Source organism: Cyprinodon variegatus, unplaced genomic scaffold, assembly GCF_000732505.1.
Source record: "Cyprinodon variegatus isolate N-32 unplaced genomic scaffold, C_variegatus-1.0 Scaffold327, whole genome shotgun sequence".
Classification (NCBI taxonomy): domain Eukaryota; kingdom Metazoa; phylum Chordata; class Actinopteri; order Cyprinodontiformes; family Cyprinodontidae; genus Cyprinodon; species Cyprinodon variegatus.
In genome coordinates this window covers 21,262-43,542 of record NW_015150780.1, presented here as the reverse complement: position 1 = coordinate 43,542, position 22,281 = coordinate 21,262, and the positions used below count along the sequence as shown (strand labels likewise).

Here is a 22,281-nt window from a genome sequence, read left to right as displayed (position 1 = left end):
GTAATTAGTGCTAATCAGCTATGCACTGACCATGTGGAGAGCCATATTGATCCCAGAAGGTAATCAAAGAAGGGCTTAATGACAACTTAAGTGCTCAAATGAGTGAATTACACCTGCGATTAAATGCTACAGGGATTCGGTGTAGCAGAAAACGATCTAAAACATGGTATTTTATTAGAAACAAAGCCTCCCTCACTGTGAGATGAATTAATGAGAGAAAATTAAAGCTTAACCAGGACTACAAACATGATATATTGCAGCTGACATCTTAAACATTTAAAACTTCAATCTTTATTTCTTTAAAATAAGATAAAGAAAACTTTGTTATCAATAATACAACTAAAAAACTGTATCACAGAACACAGAGGAATATACAATAGAGCATGGCAATGACAGGACATTAGATATGCATGACAGGAAAAGATTCTTGGTACATTATGATCAACAGAACAGAAGGTTGTCTGGTCAATGGAAGATAAAACGACAAGAGGACTAAAGGATGTTAAATGATATTTTAAAAGGTGGAATCAAAAAACCTGCTTTTCTTTCCAGTTTCAGCCAACAAAATCGCAAATCATCCCCCAATAAATAAGGCACTGAGGAGGACCCAATAAGAGCAGGAAAAACTTTTGAGAGCATGTTGCTGTTACCGTTCCTGAATAAGTGGAAGAAAAGCTGTGAGAAATGTTCACATTTTAAAGCGTGCATAAATACTTTTTTTGTATCTTAAATCACTCTTTAAGATATTCCAACTAAATAATGCTGATGGTTAAAGAGAGTTGACATTTATATTTAACAGGATATGAACATAGAAGAATAAAACCAAAACACAGGATGTGATGCAGAGAGAGAAAAATCTAAGGCACATCATGTGCTTTACTTCAACCTGTAGCTGTAGTTAGTGTTGGTTGGTTGGTTGAAGGTCAGACATGTTGAGAAAGAGCTCCCCTACTCTCCTCAAACACATTCTGGTTACATAATGATCACCTTAAAACATGATCTTTATCAGTTTTCATGCATATTGGTGTTCTAGATGAAACTGTGCTTCTAATGCTGCACAAAGGCTTACCATTGAAATGAAACAACAAACTTGTTTAACCTATTAAAGCAAATCAGATAACTGGTCAGTTTGGTAGAGAGAAACACTTTGGCACCAAAAATATGAACGATAAGATTTGTAAGACAGGAGAGGAATATAAAAACCAAGCTGCAGCAAAACTTGAAGGCAGAACCCTTTGTTCTCTGTTTGTCATCAATAAGGATATGGTTAAAAAAAAAAGCAATAAACAAAGAGTCCTGGAAGCTGCAGATGATAAAGTCCCTCTGGCAGACTTTACGTTGGACCCCACCTGTGAGATCAGGGCTGGAGTGGAGGGAAGATCAAGATCAAGTCTTGTAGTTGGTGTTTTACTCTACAGACGACGGCCTACATCTCGTGAGCGGTCAGGTGATGTTCGGGGATGCCGTTGGCGTGAGCCACCGCAGTGTTGTTCTCATTGAGGCGCCTCACGCGGTACATCTCATAGTGGATGCTGCTGGTGATGTCCTTAATGTTCTGCATGTGGGTCCTTAGAAAAAAAAAAACACATAAAGGCACTAAATAAGAAAAGAAATTAACCATTTATCTCCCTCTATACCACAATAAACATTAACATATAACTGAGGCAACCACAACCTGACATTTAAGGATGACGAATACACTGTTTCCTACTGTATATAGAAAGTAATTTCACTCAAAAAGGTGCTTCCTTGCTTTTCTTTATGGGAGCTGAAAGCCTTGAAAACCTTTGCACGTCATCAGCCTTCAGATCAGCTCAGCTATTCCTGCATCTGCTTTTTTAAAATCTTCTTATTCAAACAGGATCAATTGTTAAACAATTGCCTGACTAAGAATTAATATTGGTACTAAATATTAAAACCTCCAGGAAATACTCTCTTTACAAAAAAAAAACAAAAATTAAAACCAATCCTTTAATGTCTCCAAAGCTCTTTGTGCTCCTACAGACTCTAAAGCTTTCAATTTATTTCAAGAACATATGTTAAACCTTAGATTTTAAACACAGAGGACTGTGGCTATTTGTATGTTAAAGTGCAGCATATACTGTAATGTTATCCTACACTGTGAATCCTCCTTAATAGGAAAATTACACAAACATATGTTGCATTTCTAAAAAGACTTAAGCCCCTTTTTAAACATTGTCCTCCTTCATGACTTCTTATGTTTCATTTTTTTGGTGTACATTTTGCGCACACATCAAATCAGCAAAAGGAATAAAAAAATTAGCTCAAAATGACAGTATAGTTCAGGAAAAATATCTGTCAAGTATATTTTATGAAAACTACTTTTTTTAATATTTTATTTTTTTGTTCACTCCTGGGAATAGTGGGTCTAGTTACAGCTTTTAAAACTCAAGGCAACAATAGCTGAAGGGAAACACATTTTCAAAACTGAAAGATAATTTTGCTCATATTTGAAACAGAAATGTCTAATTCCTTATTCCAACGTAAAATACATGCTACTGTTATTAAAATACAGTAAATTCAAGTTAATCACTTCAGAGTAATATAATAAAGCACATTAAATACATTTTGTATTAAACTGCTGCAATTCTTTAGAAGGAGGTTTGCCATATTATGCAGTTTTGTTTCCAAGTTTAATTTGACAAAATATTCCAAAAAGAAAGAGTAATTTAAAGTAGTGTTGATACTGTTTTTAACCTTTTGGAAGCTTTTGAAATTATTTAGCAGTAAAAGACATAGTTCTTCATGGCACATGTGTTATATTTAGATTGAACATAAGTCGGTAAAAGATGCACACAATAAAGAGATATTGTCCTAAATGCTCCTTATGTTTCCCTTAGCAGCTAGAATTTAACTTAAGGGAAGTTATTAATGAACTTCCTGTAAAACAATAAATACATTTTTTTCCATCTTATATGAACAAAATCCCTGTCCATGACTGAAAAACATGCATTTTCAAAATGTTTTCAAATGCTGAAAACCGCTACAAATGATACCTTGAAAAAATACTTTTTTAATTTTTTTTAAGCAATGGACAGTCCGGGTTAAGTTGATAACAGGGTTAAGCTGATAACATAGAAGTGCTCATAAATTTTATGTGCACATAAAACTATTTAACATGGAAATAAAAATCATGAAGCAAAAGTATTTTACATAAATTCAAGGTTTCCACCTTTTTTCAGCCACTTTCTCTCCAAAAATCCCACTTATATGGAGCCAATTAATGCTCTATAAATTATTTGACCTGGAAGACTATGTTTAAATTTAAAAAGGAAATGTACTTAGCTATGCTTCAGTGTTTCTAATATTGAGACAAAATCCACTCACCTGATTAGAAGGTCTCGTAAGTAGGCAAACTCACAGTGGGCGATGTTCTCAACTGCATGAGACAGAATAAAGGAAGACTTCAGCTTTTGGATTAAATGAACCAAACAATAAAGCTAACAAAGAATCAAAACAACATAGAGGGTGTAAAGTTGAGTTCCAGAACAGTCCACTAGGTGGAGACGTAGATCATTGTGTCATTTTCAATATAGCTACAGTTAGCCATCTCCTATGTATACAGATCTCTGCAGCTATTTAAATCTGAAGAGATAAGAACCACTTTGAGAAACCTCAGAGCAGACATATGCTTGTGTTTCTGCACAGCATGCTGCAGGAAATGAAACTTCCTTAATGAGACATTTGATAAAGAGGCTGAACCTTCTATCTGGAGAGGCTACCTTTGTCTAATATTGTCGCAAAGCTGCAATAAATTTAAAACTGATTGAATCATTTAATACAAAGCAATGTTAATGTAGTATATATCTAGAAAACGGCAACATCCATGTAAAGTCTAAGTCTATGTACAGCAGGCAGTAACAGCAACCTGAAAATAAAATACACCATTTTCAGAAACAAATTTAAAATTTACTTTGTGATCAGCTGTAAATGTGCAGCTTTGATGATTAAAGGGTCATAGAAAATCACCTTCAATCGTGCCCCACTTGGTCTTCCTCCCCAGCAACCTTCTTCCGTTCACTTGGTACTCCTGATCACTGCCCACTACTGCGAACGGGATCATCTCCTGCTCCAACCATCAAAGAGCCACAGTGAGTGGATTTACAAAAATCATACCAACAGCCATTCTTTTGCAAAAGTATTCATGCTTCTAAATCTTTATCAGGTTTTGCTTCTCTACGACTGTCAACTTCAACATATTTTACGTGGTAAGTCAACACAATGTGGACATTCACGAGTGGATGAAAAGCTTTTAAGATGTCTTTAAGAACAATTTTAGAAAAGTGAGGCATATAACTGCAAGCAACACTTTATAAAACCCTATTGACATCTATTTTTACATTTGCAAGACACATTTGAGCAAAGTAGCTAAATTAATCAAAATAGCAATCAAAAGTCTCAAAAAAATAAAACTATGCCCTCATCTAAACCAATCAAATGTTGCCCAGAAAAAAAATAAAAAACTATGACATTTTTTTTTCTTTTTTGCAATTCTGTGTTGCTTGTGACAGCTTGAAGCACAGCATTCCAGTAAAATGAAGTTTGTGGTAATAATGTGACCAAAACCATAATGTTCATGGAATGCACTACTTGAATGCAAAAAGTAAAGCTCTCACCCTGATCTTTTCATTAATCATTCTGTCCTCTGCATCTTCATCAAATTCTTTCTGGGGGTAAACATCAATCCCATTGGCTCGCAGCTCTTCCCTGATCTAGTGAGTGGAAAGACAAACATGTCAGGACAAACTGTAACCTGTTAAAAATGGGAAATTATAGACTAGAGCTTCCTTCATTTTAAACAGATACGTACATGCACATAAATCTGCACATATTAGTAAAATCAAATGTTCAAACAATATGTTAGATTTTTTTATGTAATTCTAATAAATAAATAAACTTGTTAACATTCTGCTGACTTTTAGAGAGAGGAAGAAATAAAACAAAACCAACATTTAAAGAAAACTGTTACCTTCTTTTTGAAGAAGTCTCTCTCCTCCAGTGTGAGAGTATCTGCCTTAGCAATGACCGGGACGATGTTGACCACCTTACTGAGACGCCTCATAAATTCTACATCAAGGGGCCGCAAACTGAGAGGGAAGGAAATGACAGAGCAAATTCAGAAAACTGCAATAACACATTCAACCAGCAGAGAGCAGTGTTCCCCAGCATCTCTCTCAAACAAAGCATTACATATTTTTTTTTGCTTTCCTGGAAGCTTCATGTTATTTATGATCTACAACCTCAAAGATTGTTTAAGCTTCTACATATTGTAAGATTCTGTCCAGCCAGACTTCTGCATTTGAAAAGAAAATAAACTGAAGTGCAAAAATGATTGCTTGCACTTAGAAACATACTCCATGTCTTTGCTATTGTTCCTGCAAGTTCACATTAGGCGTTTTCAAAGTGAATTCTGCAGTACTAGATCAACATTAAAGACTGTTTGACTCAGGATGACCCTTTCACAAGCGTCCCCTTCCTGAGCAAAGACAGGCTACGATAAAGAAATATAAATACATAAATTACAGGGATGAGGTGCAGCACTGGAACACGTCTTTATCAAGTGCACCTTTATAAAGAGTCCACTGTTACATGATCTTTCCCAAGGCACACAGCCAGATTTTCAGAGAATGCAAGAAAACGTGTTCTGAGTCTATCACTAGATGGACACATGAGAATATGTGAAAGCTCCTGCTAATTCCGCCTCTGAGTAAACCCTAGTCCCCAGAGCTGCAGGAACTACAGGCTGAGCCAAGAAAGTAGATTAGTCTGTTTGATAAAAGCCAGATGTTTGCATCTGTAAGAAATCCAGGGGGAGACTTGGCATATTGGGAAGAGCAGCCTGTGTTTGCAAAGCAGTGGAATGGTGTTCTGCAGTATGACGTCTGGTTTTTAAGTGCAATGACAGGACTCTGTGTGTTTTTAAATGATGAAGAGCAACGAAGCTCAGCTTCACGTTTTCAAAGGTGAGAAGAAACTAAATGTCTGGATGAACACATGCAGACACTCATCAGACCGCAGAGCCTGTAACAACAGCCGTCTGTCACTCCGCCACAAGGTCAGCCCTAAATACTAATTACAACAGCCGTCTGTCACTTCGTCACAAGGTCAGCCCTAAATACTAATTATTTAGACTTTCTGTTGTGATGCTTTGCAGGACTTTATTTGTCTTATCTGATGTAAACTGGCCTCATTGAAACATAAAAGTTGCATTTTCTATGGATCTTTTATGTTAAACAATTCACTAATGGCACAGGGGCAATGTCTATTCTCTCTAAAAGAGCTATTTTATTTAATTTCTTTATTCAAGTTAATATTTTGTATAAACCAATCAAAACCTGAAGATTTGCACTTTAAAATACAATTAAAATGCCACCAACCATGAAAGAATAACATTAAAATCCCCTCATATTCAAATCTCGCTATTTTTCACAATTTTCAATAAGATTTCAATAAGATTTTAGTGGGTGGGGTTACCAGTGACCAGTTGGGGGGATGAAATAAATGCAGCAGTGGACTCTGGAGTCTGGGATCCTTTTCTTCCTGTTGATGTTAATTTCCTCCTGGAGGTATGCTTCATACTGGTCGTTAATAAACTTCATGATGGGCTGCCAGCTATGTTTATGGAAAAACAGGAAAGTCAGTTGAGAAAAAAAAACCCATGAAAATAAAAGTTTCCAAGATGTTGGTTTATCTAAACTCTCATTGAATACATGTCTGCAGCAGTAGAAAAACTTTTACCAGTTCTCATTGTTGATCTGGTCTCCAAATCCTGGTGTGTCAATGACAGTCAGCTTCATTCGGACTCCTTTCTCCTCAATGTCTGCCCACAAAAAAAGCCATATGGAAATGCAACCTGATTCCCTTTAAAATTTAGCTGCTTCATAAGATGACATTCAATAAAACAACAATAAGGACAGCAGAAAGAAGAAAAAAAAAACCAAAAACATACCATGACTGATGGACTTAATTTCTATGGTTTTAGGGATCTTCTCCTGGCCTGTGCCCAGTACAGACTTCCTGCTGACTTTAGACTTGAAGAGAGTGTTCATCAGAGTCGACTTTCCGAGGCCGCTCTGTCCTGTAAGCCAAAGGTAGAAAATGAAAGAAATCAGTTATATTGGCTGCATACTAATACAGTAATAAATCCACACATAATTAAAAAATAACTTTAAAGAAAGTCTGTAACTTGGATTAAATGAGGACAACGGATCCTGTGCTGCTGAACTTTAAAGAAACAGCATCTCCCTGCTCATTTGCTCACATTACTATACACATTAAAATGAGGAAGGGGCATTACTTTACATAATCTGGCAGCTGAATAATTAGCTACAGCCAGACTTCTACAGAGATATAACCATTAAAAGTTTGAATTCAGGTTAAGTCAACAAGAACTGCTCTGATTTATGGAGCTGACCTCAAAAAAAAAAAAAGTCACCTAAGCAAGCAGGCAGCAGAACATGATTGATGCAGAGGTTTAAAAACTGCACAGCTGGAACTCGTACAAGAAGGTTATATTAATGCCAACAGTGTTTACACCAATTGAAATAATGTTGAAGTGGCGTAATTACCTACAACTTTCACAGAAAAAGACTGTTTCCTGATAAAGACTGGTTCAGGGACTAACAATATTGTTTAAAAACAGTTAGACGCAGTAGATTCCAAAAGTTTACATACGCAATGCAGGTTTTTATATTTCATCATGTTAGAACCTCATTATTTCATTTATGTTTTGATATTTAGGGGGAAAAATGAAAGAGAAAATTATGCAATACAGTATTTTGTGTTACTTTTCTACCTAAGTAATAGAAAGTTTAAACAAAAGTAGTTTGTGTAACAGATTTATTTTATCTTTAAAGCATAGAAGCAAACAAAAGAAAAAATGGAAACCATATTATTTTTATTTCAAACAACCTTTAAGTCCAATTCTTTTTAACCTTGCATGCAGAAAAAGCAACTTTCACAGAAAAGCTGTTGCGACATCATCCTCACGAGACGCCAATTAGAAGTGGAGAGTTTTATGACGGCGTGGTTACAGCCGAGCTGTGTGTATAATTAAAGGTGTTTGATCGCAGGACTCAAGAGGAGAGTGTTGGGCTTCCAACAGAGATGGCTGCTTGTTATAAATTGAATCTAGCCCTCTTCTTTCAGTCAAGACTAATTAGAGGAAAAGAATGCAATAAAACAGGAAAAAATTAAAAATAAATTTTTTTTTTGAGGGATGCATCTTTGTAGAGTGCTGCAATAAGAGTAAAATGTAAAATACCAAAAGCATTTATAATTTACTTTTACATATTATTTGGATTAACATAATGCATGAGGATACATAATATAAGGAGAGATACGTCAACCATGGCAGAGGTGGATGTTTCTTTTTTAGTCCAAGAATCTCAAAGTTTACGTTTAAAAAAATGCATGCCTTACCTACTACCATGATGTTGAGCTCGAAGCCCTGCTTCATGGCTTTTCTCCTCATCTGCTCCAGAATGGCATCAATGCCCACATAGCTGAAGTCCACCACAGCTCCAGCGGCCTTCTCCCCATACAGACTGCCCACTGCTGGGGGTACCATGGCGTCGGGCACCACCGCCTCAGACATGGCACTGCTGCTGTTGCTGGGGAACACCTCTGGTCCTATGATGACGCAAAGAGAGGACGCAACAAGGTTACAAGGAAGCTGTTCATGTAAAGCCTCAGCGGAAAAAAGGCTTGGATGGGAAGGAAAGAGGGGTCGCATGAGGTCAAAAAAATGACCCCAGCAATGCAGAAAATGTGCAAAACCGGTACGGCATGAAAGATAAGGACGTGGAAAAGATGTACACAGCTGAGCTCTTTTACAAAACTTCCTCACAGCAAGAATCTCAAGAACTTGAAGAATCTCACAAGGTAAGAGAAAAAACTAATCTTAGAGTGAAATGAAAGGAAGTAAAAATGTTTTATTGAATCTGATGACAACAATCCAAACAGGTTAGTTTGTCAAGCAGCCTAAAGCTTCATAGTCATCTGAATACCTACATGCTGATATCACAGGGGGATAATAATTACAGAGCAAATTAGTCTTTGCACTTTGACCTAGACTCTAGAAATGCCCCAACTGGTTGGCAAATGGTAGATAATAAAGTCCAGCATCCAGAATATCACAAATCATTATCCTGACCAACAAAGACTCTCCCAGTCAGGGAGAGTCTTTGTTGAACCTCTTGTTTTCTTTAACACAAATTAAGAATTCCTTTCAGTGACAAACTTTTATATCCTACATTTAATGGAAACAAAACAGGCAAAAATCAAAACAGATGTGGAAAAACCCATAAAAAAGCCTCTCTGTTGTTGTGGTTTCCAGCACAGCTAGTTAGACTTTGCATGCTTAAAGTGGGCCGATATATATGGTAACTTTTAACCAACTCCAGACATCCACTCCACGTGTATAAACCACAGGCAGAGTTCATAAAAACATACAGGTTAGCTTAACTGGTGTCAGGTCTCTAAATGACCCCTGAGGAGTGAGTGTGTGACTTCATGATGCTTTATCCTTTGTGTTTCCGTCTTTCCCTGTAATGGATGGGTGACCTGTACAGGGCGTGCCCCGTCTCTGGCTACTTTGCAATCGACACAAGAAACAGCCTTTCTTGGCCTCTATAGGCGTGGATACAGACAAGAGGAAGGTGATTATTGGATGGTTTCCTGAACATGAAAAAAAAATCCCAAAAAGGATTATGGGCAGACCAATTTCTAAAAAGTGTTCAGTCTGATTTGAAGCAGAGAGTAGAGAGCATGCCCAGAGGTCACTTTCAGCATCAGTCTGCCATATAAATTATGTATTAAAATTCCAAAACATTAAAGGGATGAAATACTTTAGAAAGCGAGCAGCAGCAAAGCTTTAGGCATCTTAAATGTCCGCATTTCATTTCCACCCAAATTCTCTTCATATTTAATGGGATCCTTTAATTAGGGGCAAAAGTGATGATCAGACAGATTTGACCATCCCTTCACCAACTCTGTTAAAACAGGGGGAATTTTAAACAGATGTAGCCTTCGTCCCACTAGACTGAACCTATTAGAAAATATTTGATCTAGTTTTAAAGCACTTCAGGTCTTGGCAGGAAGTCATTGAAACGGTCCGCTCCAATCACTCAATTTCCTTGTGTGGATTAATAAGTTATATATTCAACGTTTAGTCTGTTTATTAAACCCTGAGCATGTAGAAACACGACTGCCCCTCTGTAACAGTGTAGCTGTCAGTATAGGTTTGAAATGTTGTGTTTATATCTTTGTTTCTCTGGTGATACAGCCCTGCATTAGGCCTCTGTCCTGTTAATGTGAGACGGGGAAAGCAGCTGAAACATGATCTGCTCCCAGCTGGCCTGCCTCACACACACATTTACAGCATAGATATTTGGCTTTGTGCATTGGAGCCCTGTCCTGGCTATGAACCTTTCATGTTTGATCATTCAGCTGACAAGTAGGCACATACGTGGACTTAATGATACAGAATCCTGCAAATAATCCAACATAAAATCCTTTACTCGTCTAAATCGGCATTCCTGCTGGTGGAAACGTGAACAATTATAACTGACCTTGGAGTGAGTTATGAAAAAAAAAAAAAAAAAGAAATGAGCAAAGAATAATATTTCAGTGGAAACTCTAAAGTCTAGTCTGACTTCCATAATGTAGCTCATTGTGTGAATCCATGTGTCATAGAGACCCACCTATGGAAGCTGCTCCGGTCTCGTCCACCACTTCCCCATCCTGTTCCAGTCAGTCAGTCAGCAACTTGCTGCGACTCAATGTCCTCCACCTCCCCTCTGTACCAACCTTCCACACATACCTCTGCCTCTGAACTCTTCCTCCCTTTCTTGGCCTTTTATCCCTTCTGTATTTATCTCTTTAGTTTGTCTTTAAGCATTAATGCAGACGTAAGGGATTAACATGGTCCAATATCCCTAATATCCTTAGAGTTTTTATATCTACATGTTCATATACCCAATAGTTAAATACTTCAAGTTTTAGTTAACAATCAAAAAACAACAAAAATATTAAGATATTTCTGAATATAAAACGTAACATATATGAAAATGTTTGCTACAGTGTATTATTTCAAACACATAAGAAGAACCTGCCGAACAACTTGTGAGCTTTTAAGGTCCAGAAATTAATAGATTTTTTCAGTGTTCTGCTCTTGATAATATGAGTATTAAGCTAAAAGTGGCTGATTAAGTAGCCATCTCTCTTGATAGCTGGCTGCTTAAAAGCAATACTGTGTAACTTAGAGCAACATGACTCATTCAGTGACAGATACGACCCTCTAAAGCAAGGGTATCAAAGTCTTTATATCGGGCAACCTCAGCATGATCAAAGCTTTAACAGGGTCTTTGTACATTTTAAAAGCCCAGATATGTCTCTACTCAATGACTTTGTATGGTTTTTCTTTTTGGCTACTAGGGGACGGATTAAATGTTGTGGTGGGTCAGCTTCAGCTCGTAGGCCTCGAGTTTCATACATATACTCTCAAGTTACATAGTGGAGTTTTTCATAAGGGAATCCGAAATGAAGCATCAATAAGTCCCAAGTGCTGCATACCAACCTCAACAATCATTTTAATCATATCCCTGATTAAGCAAAAACTTGGATTAAATCTTAGTGATGCATTAAAAGGATAGTGCATTGTCAACCATAGTTTTAAAGTTATCTATAGAAAAAAAATAGAGAGTGGCTGGAGTAATTTTTTTTAGGGGTAGAAATGTTCTTAAATCAGACCTTTCAGCAAAAAGTAGGTTACCGTTGTTTAGTGAAAGATGGGGAAGGAGCTACTCTACCTTTCATAAAACAAGTCCTTTCAGACAGCCTGAACAATACGAGATATTTTAAAAGTTTTCTCAAGCGTTAAAGACATTTTCCAATCATGCTGAGCTAATCAGCTATAAAAGTATGATTCATGCAAAAACAATTTCTTCTCCTTTTTTTGATACTTTTCAGCCAATTTATATTCCCATTATTTGTATATTGCCTGTTTTACTGTTTGATTGAAATTAAGCCTTTGACCAATCTGTTGTTGCTAGTACAATAAAGATAAATCACAATATTATTGATTTTCAGCTCTTCTCAGATTAAAACAGAGACCAACCACAACTAAGTTTAAAACCCAATCCTAAAAGTTTAGAGTGTGATTCAACATTTTGCAGCCAATCCTGCACAGTGTTTTCTGGTATTTCTGTAATTTATTGACTGATCACATTTGAATTAGGTTGTAAATATTTAGGTTGAAATTTCTTCAATTTAAAAAGTAATCTGTTATTCTAATGGTGCCGCTCACCTCATCAGGCAAGTTTGTAAACAAAGATTTCCACTTCAAACACCATAAGAGCAAAACAGAAAGAACTGCAACACAATGCAAGTCAGCATGCAGTATCTATATAATATGTATAATCTAAAAGCAACTAAAAAAACTAAAACAACAAGGAAAATCTAAACTGTTACAATGTTGTTTTGCTTAAACTTGTGATCAGTTACTAGATTCATATTTTTCAGTTTAAGCCTTTTGGATGCAACTCTACCTCCAGATGGAGTCTCAGCATTATTTACACTTGAGTTGAAAAATATTTATGCAAAAATAAAAATACACTCATTTTTGTTGGGTAACGAAATACGGGATATAATGAACCACTGACCTGCAATGCTTAGAATTATGTAACATCAAGGCAAGAAAGGAGCAGTAGTATAAAGCTTTATCCCCTGGTCTTCATAACTGCAAACCTTCTCTTAAAACATGCAACACATAGAAAAAAAACAAAACAAAAAAATTTCCTTACAAGTAGTAACTGCTATCTGCTTCAGTAAACATTTCATCCTGGAATGGAAAGATGTTGATACAAAACGAGTGAATTTATTATAGAGTGATATTAATTAACAGGTCATGTTTCAGTACAAAATGCATATGCAGTAAATCTAATGTAGAGATGAAGTAAGATATCTAAGGAATGATGTTTTATTAATTTTTTCAGCTTCACCGGCCCAGATCCGTGTCAGAAACTTAAAAAAAGTCGATCTATGAACACAAAACCACAGCTTTTCCACTTTCAATTAACAAATTGTTTCTTAAGGGTAAACTCAAAATCTCTGATATATTTCATATATAAAGAAAGCTGGGAGATTTAGTAAGATACCCAAATGGAATCAGGCGTTGTATGGCTAAACGTATCTTTTATGCGACTGTTTAGAGACTTTTAGCAGATAACAGGAAGGCTGAACAGAGTAAAGCAGAGTTGCTCAGTTTCGCCCTTTTGCTTTGTTATAGAGCGTGGTGTATTTGGTAATATTGGAGGCCTTAATCTTAAAAGTTTAGATGGGGATCAACGTTTAAAGATTTATCAACAAGTCTGCTTTCTCTTCTTCATTTTCTGTAATGTAATTTATTGATAAAATAGTTGATTTGAAGGTTTCAGGAGAAGAGTACTAATCCCAGCGAGTGGGAAACACAAAGAAACTCATTGGACTCATTGCATTTATGTTTTCTATTAGAGTCACTAAAGTTTTTCTTGTTTGCCTCCAGCAGTATCAGATTTCTCTGCTTTTTGCAAATACAGCCGGCGGTCGGCTGAACCACAAAGCTTTTCTTTAAGAGAAGGCAAACAAAGGCAGGGAGGGGGAAGCATGAAGAAAGAAGTATGGGGACGACGGTGAGATCAAGTTAAGAAGAAAAAGGAAGTGGACCTTTAAGTCTTGGGGTTGAGGAAGAAAAAGATAAAGGCCAAGGAAGGAGGAGGACACAGGAAAACATTTAAGACAGAAAAGGGGGGGATGAAAAAGGGAAAAGACTGTGGACAGCCATGTTAGTGATTTATTCCACTTTCGGGCCTGAGGCATTCCTCACTAACTAACTACAGACCTCCAAACTGAGATGCAACTTTATTTCAAACAAACATTTCAGCTCACGTCCAAATCTTTTTAAGCTACCAAATACCTGATCAAGCAGTCTCTTCAATATAAGTACGGAGGCAATGCGGATCACCAAGCTGCAATGCAGCTGCTCAGAGTGTTGATCTTGACAGCATAGCAGGCAGGTCAGAGGTCGTGTCCCAGTTTAGGATGGAAAAGAGCCCGCTGAGTTTGTTCCCCTTCATGACTAACCAGTGCTCTGACCTGCTCTACAAACTGGCTTGAGTCACAAGAGAGGAATTCAGTGTAAGAAACAGACTGGAAACTTGGAACGCACAGAGATTTTGTAAATCACAGGGTCACCCACTGGATCCTTAAAACTCTCATCCCATAAAGTGTCTGCTTTGTTTGGAAACCTTTACAACAGCAGGATGCAATTTGTGGGCCTCTTAGATTTTATTTAGATGGACATAATGGATCTAAATGTTTTATTCTGAGAACAAAGCAGACGTTTCATAGAGAGGATGGGTCAGGAAAACGCCTGATTATTTTTGTCCATCAAAAAGTGTCAACATTCCTCAAACATTTCCACATTTTGTCACAGCAAACCCACAGGCCTCAATGGTTTTATTGAGATTCTTTGAGAAAAACAACCCAGTGTGTAATTCTGAGGAGAAAACAGGATCCTTCATGGAGTTAACTGGTTTTACAACAGAAAAGGCATGATTTGTAAAGGACACAATCAATAGCTGTCCCTCATGTTCTCCCACCTGAGCTGTAGAGCTTTACAGCTCCTGTAGAGACATCGCTGTGCCCCTGAAGGCCTTTTTGATCATTTCTCTGCTTGCATGAAAATGTACCATATTCTTTCCAATTTCAAATGAAAGACTGACCACATTTTGGTAAAATGTTCTGGGAAAAGAATATTTTTAACCAAACTTTTCCCCAACATCATGCTTCGTCTGCTGTGTTCTCTGGTGTATGATAGTGCTGTAGTCCAGTTGTTTTTTTTATTAATAGCGTAAACACATTTATCATTAATGAAGACCAGTGAGAACTTTCCTTTGCAATAAAAACATCAAATAATCTGTTATGAGATGATGACGACATGTCCAGGGTGTACTCTTGAGTTTCACCCAATTACTGTGGAAGAAAGGAAGCAGCTCCCCAAGAAGACTGCAAAAAGAAGGGGGTGTAGACTATAGATGGATGGATGGATGGATGGATGGATGGATGGATGGATGGATGGATGGATGGATGGATGGATGGATGGATGGATGGATGGATGGATGNTGGATGGATGGATGGATGGATGGATGGATGGATGGATGGATGGATGGATGGATGGATGGATGGATGGATGGATGGATGGATGGATGGATGGATTTTTTTTTTAAAACACATTTCTGCTGTTGCTATTTTCATATATCCAATGCTGTAAAAATGTCCACAGTTGTATATTGATTATTTATCCTCCAGAAACAGAGTGTTTATATTTGAAAAAAACTCTGCATAGTAGAGTATTCTTTCATTTTATTTTTTTAACTGTATCACTTATTCTGTTATTTCTATACACTTTAAGCTACACAGTGTGTGACCACTTTTGCTATAATCCAATACTGTTTTAACACCACAATTTCCCCATTTTGGGACAGTAAAGGGATTTTCTATTCTATTTTTCTATAACCTAAAACTTTTTTTCTTATAAGAATTTTTTTTTTAAATCCTGTCTAACGGCCATGCCTTTACAGATTGAGCATTGAAAATGTCATCATTTGAATTCATTTGTTAAACTTCTCTTTTATAATGATGATTACAGTGGCATTAGTGGTTGATTTCACTTTTGTCATGCTGTGGACATCTATGTTTCAAAGCTCCATATGGAAGACGACTCATTTATCACCCATTTATCTAGCCACAGATCTTAGTTTGGATGTTTGCTCATTGTCATTCATAACTAAAATTACCTTGGCATAAAGAGAGATACTGGGGGATCTAATCATCCACAAAATGATGGCCGGGGAGAGCAAATGCATGACTGTAACAATCTCATACTTTCAAAAATAGATGTCATAAAAATTCCTTATATGCATCTTTGACACTTTAGGTTTTCAGCTTTAATCCACTGCTAAAAATAGTTACAATAATCTACACATCAGGTATTCTTCAAACAAGTGACTTCTATTTATTTTGCATATGCATCCATCAATATTTTTAATTTCAAAGAGAGTAACCCAGAAGGATTTTCCACTTATTGTATGGAGCTCTTAGTCAAAAACAAAAGATAACTTATCTGCTAAAATATTTTTTATGTGCCTAATTGAAAACCCTTTGCCTTTTTCCCATTTTCAAACATGACAAAAGAGGACAGTATGAAATCATGGAATGGGTCTGACGAGGATCCCAAAGCTAACCTTGAAAATATAGTGGGCTGCTGTTAATTACGCTCAGAGAAAAAAATCCAAAACATTCAAGTTCTGGACTTTTCCTGCACTTCTGATAAAAAGAGAAGCTGCTGCAAACCCAGCAGATGCCCTTATCAGTTTTATACTCCACAACATTGGGTTTAGGATAGGCAAACATGCACACTTAAACACTTTCTATCCTCGACAGTATCTCCTTTAATGAAAGAAGGAAATTGAAGCAGTGATGGTGCAAACAGGGTCTGTTGTGTTATTATAGTCAGTGTGTTTGTGCAGCAAAGCTGAGTTCCCATAGTCCTCATCGTTCAGCACAAGGAAGACATGTCCTCTTTGCCCTGCAGCAGGATCTAAGCCGGACATCATGTCATCCAATACTGGACCCTGGATCACATATAAAATCTGTTTTGTTCTACTTCAATGCATTTCAATTGTAGCTATTTAGCACGCAAACAACTACTGCAATGCTTTAAAAGAGGTGCTAATTTCTGTAATGACAGCTGGATCCTAAAAGTTTGTCTGGACTGCCAGAGGAATGTGTTCGGTCTCCAAACTGTGGTGGTACACAAGAGTTGTTGTCTTTCTAGTCTCCTCAGCTCCCTCTGACATTAAGATGCTCACAAGGAATGGATTTCTCAGCATTTTTGAGGTTTAACGAGCATATTATGAAACTTCAGCAAGCATCAATGTACGAAGCTGCACGAGTGCATGCAGGAACTTCATGGACTGACAAACCAATCCAAAACTTGTTTGTTTAATTTCTATCTCAACATCTATAATTATGGAAAGCAATTCCACTGCAGAACGACATTCCTCACATAAATGCAGTGGAGTGAATTTCTATACTTTGCAAAAGTATGTAACCTAAAGAAATGTTTTAGCAGAATAACTTAAATTGAAGGTTTTCTGATGCTCTTGCAATAAATATAAACCACCATAACATTTTTGTTTACAAAAAACAGTCAAAAGCAGATATAAAGTGAGTCTCATAGCTTTCTAATGATAATTATCCCACTTAAACTATTAAATAACCTTTACATTGTTTTATAACAGAGCTACAAAAAGGGAAGTTTTTGATTTAGCTGTAAATAATAAAACTATGTAAAACATAAAAAAACTTTTTTTACAAAAGATAATGAGTTAATGTCTACCAGCTTCTATTTTTACAGCTGATAAACAGATTTTGAGCAAAATATGTTACTAGGAATCTTAAATTTGAAATCCAATTTCTAGGTTTTAAAAGTCTTAGATGCATTAATATTTTTTTCCATGGTAGGCATTCCTTTACATTTACATGCCTCTGGATATTTTGTTCATCATTTCTTTCATCATCGTAAATGTTTTAGTTTTCTTATTGTTAGCTGAGTATTTTGGGTACCATTTTATGTTGTGACAAAATGAGAAGATTAGATATTGACCTTCAGGCACAGACCATTGAACATGTCTGCTCTGGAAACTGTGTTTTTTCTTAGGAAACTCACACAAATGTTACATTTTAATGTAGTTTCTTTATAAAAATTAAAGGACATTTGAAATTTAACTCAATGAAGTTTTCGGAAACATGCATATGCTGTTAGAAACTTGGGGATTTCTCATGTTATTGACATTCTTCTTGCCCCAAGCTACTGAAAAGGCAAGTTGCGCTAAACTTCTACTCAAACATCTTTCTTTGTTACCATATATGTAGTTCTGGATGTTTCTGCATTATATCAAAATTGGACTGGCAAAGAGGACTTGAAGACAACTTGATAAAGTGAAAACACTTTGGCAATTTGAAGTGCTAACAAACTCTTGCAAAGTTTTCATTAAACAAGTACTAAACTAAAACTGTCAGGTAAGGCTTCTTTAATGAACACAGGCTTATGAGAGTTATTCTCTAAGACTACTCTTCCCAACACACTAGGCTAGCCTCTGGGAAAAGCGGGTCTGCAGATCAACATACAGCAGGTGGTTTGAGGAAGATAAAAGGTACTGTACCCTTGGCGTTAACCAAATTAAGATTTCCTTTACAACATCTAACACAAAAACCTATGCAGGTGTAAAATTCTTTTGGTCTCAGTGGTTTTCATTCTAAAAAGCCTTTGAAATTTCAGAGAATCGGATATTATTTTGAGAAATTGCTTTATTAAACAGTTTAATTTGACTAAATTATACAACAGAGGTGGCGAGCTGAAATAAGCAGGATAAGCAAAAAAAAAAAAAAAAAAAAAAAAAAAAAAATGAAAACCTAAAAATTAGTTCATCCAACATCCCCTGTACGACAAGCTAAATTAAAACAACAGCATGCCAATATCTGATAGTTGCTCAGTGGATGTTATTGTCATTAGCCTGGCTGGGGTAATGTTTATCTTAATAATTGAGTCAAATTGTATTGGTGAAATGGTGGCCTGTGGAAGTATGGATCCATGGGGCCTGGGGGATTAGAAACCTGACCTCTGTCCTCACGCACAGCAGACCTCAACTAATAGACTGACAAATGAAAAACTCCATGTAAATGAATGGGAATTAAAATGGAAAAGGCGTTTGTTCTCAAACACTGTTGCGGTGAGGAAGGTGAGGTTAGGTCATTTTAAAGAGCTTCCTAAGAGCTGTTTTTTTTTCACAAATGTGCACAACAGATAAAAAAAAAAAAAAAAAAAACAAACAAAAAAAACCCAAACAGGAATGTGTTTATCAACCTAGGATAGATAACTCAATCACAACACATACCTTCTACTTTGGGAACTATGTAATCTGTAAAGTCTCTAGGCTCTGCAGCTCACAACCATCTAGATACGGGAGCCGACGGTTGTTATCAAAGTCTTTTACAGCTAGCAGGACCAGTATTTATGGACTGTGACTGACCCACATGCAAAACTCAGGAGTGCGTTCAGACAACATCCAGAGTTTTCCAACACAGAGCTATTTATCATGTAAGTCGTATTACTACGCAATTAAACAGAAAAATCTCTGGGTCATCATATGCTGTTCAAATGTTTTTAACCTACTTAGAATCAGATTTGTGCAAATTAGTTAAAGTTTCAATCTGGACACCTTGAAAGATGGTATACTCTAAAAGGTTTTTTTCAATTTCCAGACCACATCATTTATACTGTACCTAGCATGGGTAATTACTAATAAGTATTCCTGTTATAACACAGAGTACAAAGGCAGCTTAAGGTTTTATTGTATTTATACAAACATTCAAAATAAAAATAAAAAACATAATCTAAATTCTAAGACAAAATAGGAAAAGCATTAAGGATTTCTACTATTGATAAAATCAAGACTGATTACAGTCATAATCATTATATTGACTTTGATACAAAGCCTGCTAAATGTAGAAATAGTTTAGTAAAAGTAATTTATCATTAAGAATATTAGCCCTTTTAAACGCTTCTGCTCCTTATAGTGAAATAACTAACCTGCTTCAACTTCATAGTTGAAGTAGTAACAGACTGCAGATATGCTGTGCAGCCAGTTTCATTATTATGAATGATGAGCTGTGTGTTCTTTAGTTTCTAAACAATGCCAGTCTATATTTTTCATTTTTTTTAAAGATTTCTTACAGATCGAATCAAATTATTCCTGTAGGCAGAGCTTTCAGCCAGCTGAATAACAGTGTGCAGCAACAAGCAAGGGCTTTGCTCTTCTATGCTTTAAACACAAAATGAATGTGCCAGTCAATCAGTTATTTTGTTTGCCAACTATTAAAAGGGCTTTATTAATTAGATCAATATACCTTTGCATCAAACACCAACATATGCCTGGTTGACACTGTTTGCATATTTATACATTTGATGCAGTTTTTGATGTACTTTGCTAAAGGTCTGCATCCTAGTCATACCCAAAAACTTTTTTACAGACACGTGACCTATGTTGGTCATGTTACTATACTAATATCTGTATTTCTTAATGCAGTCTTACTATAAAAAAAAAAAAAAACTGTTTAAATTTCACATAGAACGTAAGCTGAGAGGACATCAAATCTAAACGTTATCAGTTTATCATTTCAGACTGCAGGTTGTATTCAGGAAATGTTTTGCATTGCTAATTCATGACGCTAAATTCCAGGAAGGCAGCATTATCCAACTCCACTCACCCACTGTCTTGCTCACAAAGACACAGAAGGTAAAAATCAACCTTTTTTGGGTCCTATTAACTGCTGGTAAAAGGCCACGGTCTGTTCTTGCCTGGCAATGCTTGGAGGCCACAACAGAGCTCCTTTCAACAGTCCTGTGTGTGTAAAAGTGTGCGCACTGCATGCCTTTGAGGCAAAGCAGAGGCTGACGACTCTCTAGAAAGGTTAGGGGCGGTTGGCCTTTTCCAGCGGTTGGATTTTATGACAGGGCCATATTTGAGTAGTGAACAATAAAAGCCTGGGATGACAAAGCTGATGCCCAGAAACCACTGCCACAACAATGGCAGAAAGGTGAGGCAGATAAGCAACAATGAATGTAAAGGGAAACTTAATCTGACAGAGGGTCAACAAATCAACTCAGAACAAAAAATAAAGAAACCGTTTCAACTTTAAAGCAGATACTAGTACTTTTTTCTGTAAGGAAAATATCAATAATTGTCTATTCTTTATTACCATTATTATTATGAAACTAAACTGATCAACTCTGCTGTTTACTTTGCAAAACTGTTTGTAGGAGTTTAAAAAAAAGTATAAAGAAGCAAGTCTTAGAAAGGATTATAGATTTGTCCAAGTCTGTGTTTAAAAACAAGTGTTCCCATAAAGCTGATGTGAATGGACCTTAGGGCTGCAGGCATGAAAACTGCCTCAAAAGCCATGTTTCTAAACATGCAAACCAACAGAGAGTCATCAGGAAAGCAGAGGCTGAGATGGCAATGCTTCTAGCAACATTATTAAATCACTCATCACCTGGTAACCAAAACAGACGTCAACTTCAGGGGCAGAAGAAAAACAGAGCAGGAGAAAAACTCAGTTCCAACAGAATTCTTAGAAACCCCCACACACACTCCCATACATGTACACAAGCAATCCCCTGCCAGCGTGTGAAGCACTTACCGTGTGTAAAATGTGTGTGCGCAAGTGTGAGAAAGACTTGTCCCCTGCTGAAGTGAAGAGCAGCAGTGAGAGGCTGGACTCTGCTGTGGCAGATCTCTGCCTGGCCCTCCCACTCAAGTCTGCCATGTGACTCAGCATGCAAAGCATCAAGATCCACCCATTTCCTTCAACCCCCCCTCTCCAGAGAAACAAAAAAATAAATAAATCGGAGCGGACTGAAACAAAGAGTCATTATCTATTTCTCAGGAGCAGAGTCTAGGCAGGAGCAGAGACAATGTAGGTGTGTCTACACAGTCCTGTAATAACTATTATTCCTCTTCTAAACTCTCAGGATTATCCAATACCTTATCTAATATGGTCAGCTTCAGTTTATTCCACTCATTTAATAAACAGATCAAACAACACTGTAAGCTCCGTCACTACCCGATCCGTACTAGAAAGCACGATCTGTACCAAAACTGAGACTATTACCAATTATTGAAAGCCACTAAACATCCATAAAAAAAAAAAAGTTAATGCTTTACTGCATGGAAAAAAAATCAAAGTTGACTTTTTTTTCAGAATCGGTGACAAAATTAAGGCCAATGGAAATAAGGTGTGTCCAAATATAAACTTAATTTCACATATGATACCGATATTGCAGCTTTGATTATTGACCAATACCGATATTGACCAGATACAATACCAGCATGAATCATAAAAACTTCACTTATTTTATACTGTGGAATGATAGAAAAGGCTTGTTCAATTGAAATTTCTTAAACAGACAATATTTATGGAGCAAAAAATGTTCTCAATTTTCACCAATACACACATGTGAAGGTGTTTGTGAAATTCTTTTTTGTTATTTTATGCACAAAGTACGACAAAAACCTGACTAAATCGCGAAATAAATTGTCTGTTTGGATGTAAGGAGAGCAGAGACAGAGGAAACTATGTAATGCACATTACTAAGGG

General features: G+C 36.6%; 1 protein-coding gene across 1 annotated transcript; it reads right to left on the bottom strand.

Moving 5' to 3' along the window:
• Window positions 1-271: 271 nt before the first annotated feature.
• Window positions 272-21,433, bottom strand: LOC107091175 (septin-9-like). Its single transcript, XM_015384962.1, has 10 exons — window positions 21,325-21,433; window positions 8,443-8,652; window positions 6,971-7,099; window positions 6,760-6,841; window positions 6,496-6,633; window positions 4,991-5,108; window positions 4,638-4,733; window positions 3,991-4,087; window positions 3,349-3,400; window positions 272-1,568 (listed from the first exon to the last, which is right to left on the bottom strand). Exons 2-10 carry the CDS (start codon window positions 8,615-8,617, stop codon window positions 1,427-1,429), a joined length of 1,029 nt encoding a protein of 342 aa, XP_015240448.1. The 5' UTR covers window positions 8,618-8,652; window positions 21,325-21,433; the 3' UTR covers window positions 272-1,426.
• Between the last annotated feature and the right edge of the window lie 848 nt (window positions 21,434-22,281).

Bases quoted from the DNA above. Each gene is read 5' to 3' on its own strand.
- LOC107091175 (XM_015384962.1), bottom strand. From the start codon at position 8,617: ATGTCTGAGGCGGTGGTGCCCGACGCCATGGTACCCCCAGCAGTGGGC. The intron at 7,100-8,442 runs GTAAGGCATGCA...TTTGGCTTACAG, and splicing joins GCTCAACATCATGGTAGTAG to GACAGAGCGGCCTCGGAAAG. The intron at 6,634-6,759 runs GTAAAAGTTTTT...CCATAAACATAG, and splicing joins CAGATCAACAATGAGAACTG to CTGGCAGCCCATCATGAAGT.